The 2,482-nt window shown below is 50.9% G+C and overlaps 1 protein-coding gene across 1 annotated transcript in view; it reads left to right on the top strand.

The window, feature by feature from the left end:
• Window positions 1–1,995, top strand: part of CNGA2 (cyclic nucleotide gated channel alpha 2) — a 5,346-nt gene extending 3,351 nt beyond the window's left edge. The window contains 2 exon segments of the mRNA XM_010843537.1: window positions 42–245; window positions 593–1,995. Coding sequence (XP_010841839.1) covers window positions 42–245; window positions 593–1,995 — 1,607 coding nt within the window.
• Window positions 1,996–2,482: the final 487 nt, after the last annotated feature.

Here is a 2,482-nt window from a genome sequence, read left to right as displayed (position 1 = left end):
CTGGGCAGCAGACTGACTGTGACTCATCAGTGCCCCTGGTGGCCTTCCCAAGCTCTCCTTGTGGTGGCCAATCAGTTTGGGGACTTCAGTAGTCATTGGATGGCTTTGAGGGTGAAGCTCAGCACTGTCTTCCTGCAGAGCCTGCTTCAGTGACCTGCAGAAAGGCTACTACATAGTGTGGCTGGTGCTGGATTACGTCTCAGATGTGGTCTACATCACAGACCTCTTCATCCGACTGCGCACAGGTAAGTGATAACTGGGATGCACAGGCAGGAGCATGACCCCTGAGTCCAAAGGCTTGAATCTAAATTCTCAGGAAATCCCCTTGGCATGGTGTTAGCCTCAACTATCTAGCTGGGACACAGGCTGATGCCTTTCCCTCTTTGAATCTCAACTTCCCTACATGCTCAGTGAGTTTTGGATCTGGGGGTGATCTCTTAGGATACTTATGGCCAGCTATATGGTGTGAGCCTCCTATTCCCTTCTTGGGAAGGAGGGTTCAGTGATCATATGCTCCTTCCTGAGCGTTAGTCTATTAGAAGGGACAGGTATGAAGTCAGAGGTGATATACATTGGCTTGTGTCTCCACTAGGTTTCTTGGAGCAGGGGCTACTGGTGAAAGACACCAAGAAGTTGCGGGACAACTACATCCACACCATGCAGTTTAAGCTGGATGTGGCCTCCATCATCCCTACAGACCTGATCTATTTTGCTGTGGGGATCCATAACCCTGAGGTGCGCTTCAACCGCCTGCTACACTTTGCCCGCATGTTTGAATTCTTTGACCGCACTGAGACACGCACCAGCTACCCCAACATCTTCCGAATCAGCAACCTGATCCTCTACATCTTGGTCATCATTCACTGGAATGCCTGCATCTACTATGCCATCTCCAAGTCCATCGGCTTTGGGGTAGACACCTGGGTTTACCCCAACATCACTGACCCTGAGTATGGCTACCTGTCTAGGGAGTACATCTATTGCCTTTACTGGTCTACACTGACCCTCACCACCATTGGGGAGACACCACCCCCTGTAAAGGATGAGGAGTACCTGTTTGTCATCTTTGACTTCCTGATTGGTGTCCTCATCTTTGCCACCATCGTGGGAAATGTGGGCTCCATGATCTCCAACATGAATGCCACCCGGGCTGAGTTCCAGGCCAAGATTGATGCCGTCAAACATTATATGCAGTTCCGAAAGGTCAGCAAGGAGATGGAAGCCAAGGTCATTAGGTGGTTTGACTACTTGTGGACCAATAAGAAGAGTGTAGATGAACGAGAAGTCCTCAAAAACCTGCCAGCAAAGCTCAGGGCTGAGATAGCCATCAACGTCCACCTGTCCACACTCAAGAAAGTGCGCATCTTTCAGGACTGTGAGGCTGGCCTGCTGGTGGAACTGGTATTAAAGCTCCGGCCTCAGGTCTTTAGCCCTGGGGACTACATTTGCCGCAAGGGGGATATTGGGAAGGAGATGTACATAATCAAGGAGGGAAAATTGGCAGTGGTGGCTGATGACGGTGTCACTCAGTATGCCCTGCTCTCGGCTGGGAGTTGCTTTGGAGAGATCAGTATCCTTAATATTAAGGGCAGCAAAATGGGCAATCGGCGCACAGCCAACATCCGCAGTCTTGGCTACTCTGATCTGTTCTGCTTGTCCAAGGATGATCTTATGGAAGCTGTGACTGAGTACCCTGATGCCAAGAGGGTCTTGGAGGAGAGAGGCCGGGAGATTCTGATGAAGGAGGGCTTGTTGGATGAGAATGAGGTGGCAGCCAGCATGGAGGTAGATGTGCAGGAAAAGCTAGAACAGCTGGAGACCAACATGGACACCTTGTACACTCGTTTTGCCCGCCTGCTGGCCGAGTACACGGGAGCCCAGCAGAAGCTCAAGCAGCGCATCACAGTTTTGGAAATGAAGATGAAGCAGAATAATGAGGATGACTCCCTGTCAGATGGGATGAACAGCCCAGAGCCACCTGCCGAGAAGCCATAATGGCTTGGCCCAATTGCCCCTCCAGCCTTGGCTTTGACCCCAGGGCTGGAAGAGCTGTGTAGGTCCCCACATATATATGCATTACCACATCCCCTTGAATTCTCCCAGAAGCCTCTCTGCTGGAAGGTTTAGGGCTCGATCATCCAGAAGCCCTCCTCCAAGTCCGACTAACAGCTAATCTTGTGCAGGGCATAGACTGTGCTTAGCTTGGCTTCCAGAAGCTTCAGCCTGTCTAAGTTTGAGAAAGAAAGAAAAGAGGAGCATCTCTCCAGGCTCTTTTGCATCTAGTTACCTCCTACTTGATTCTTTTCTAATATGTGTTCTGAATATTTCCATTTCCCTGCAGCAGTATGTAGTTAGAACACTGGCTGCAGACACCCAGCACTGGTCCCAGTGTCCTTTTCCCAAGGCAGGCAAAAGGTGTGGAGGGGGGCAAGGGAGGAGATGCTCACTCCAAGTCCTGCCGTGCTGATTCCTCCGCCTGTCT

Source organism: Bison bison, unplaced genomic scaffold, assembly GCF_000754665.1.
Source record: "Bison bison bison isolate TAMUID 2011002044 unplaced genomic scaffold, Bison_UMD1.0 scf7180017847619, whole genome shotgun sequence".
Classification (NCBI taxonomy): domain Eukaryota; kingdom Metazoa; phylum Chordata; class Mammalia; order Artiodactyla; family Bovidae; genus Bison; species Bison bison.
Note: the sequence above shows the minus strand (reverse complement) of the source record. Positions and strands in the feature narration are given on the sequence as shown.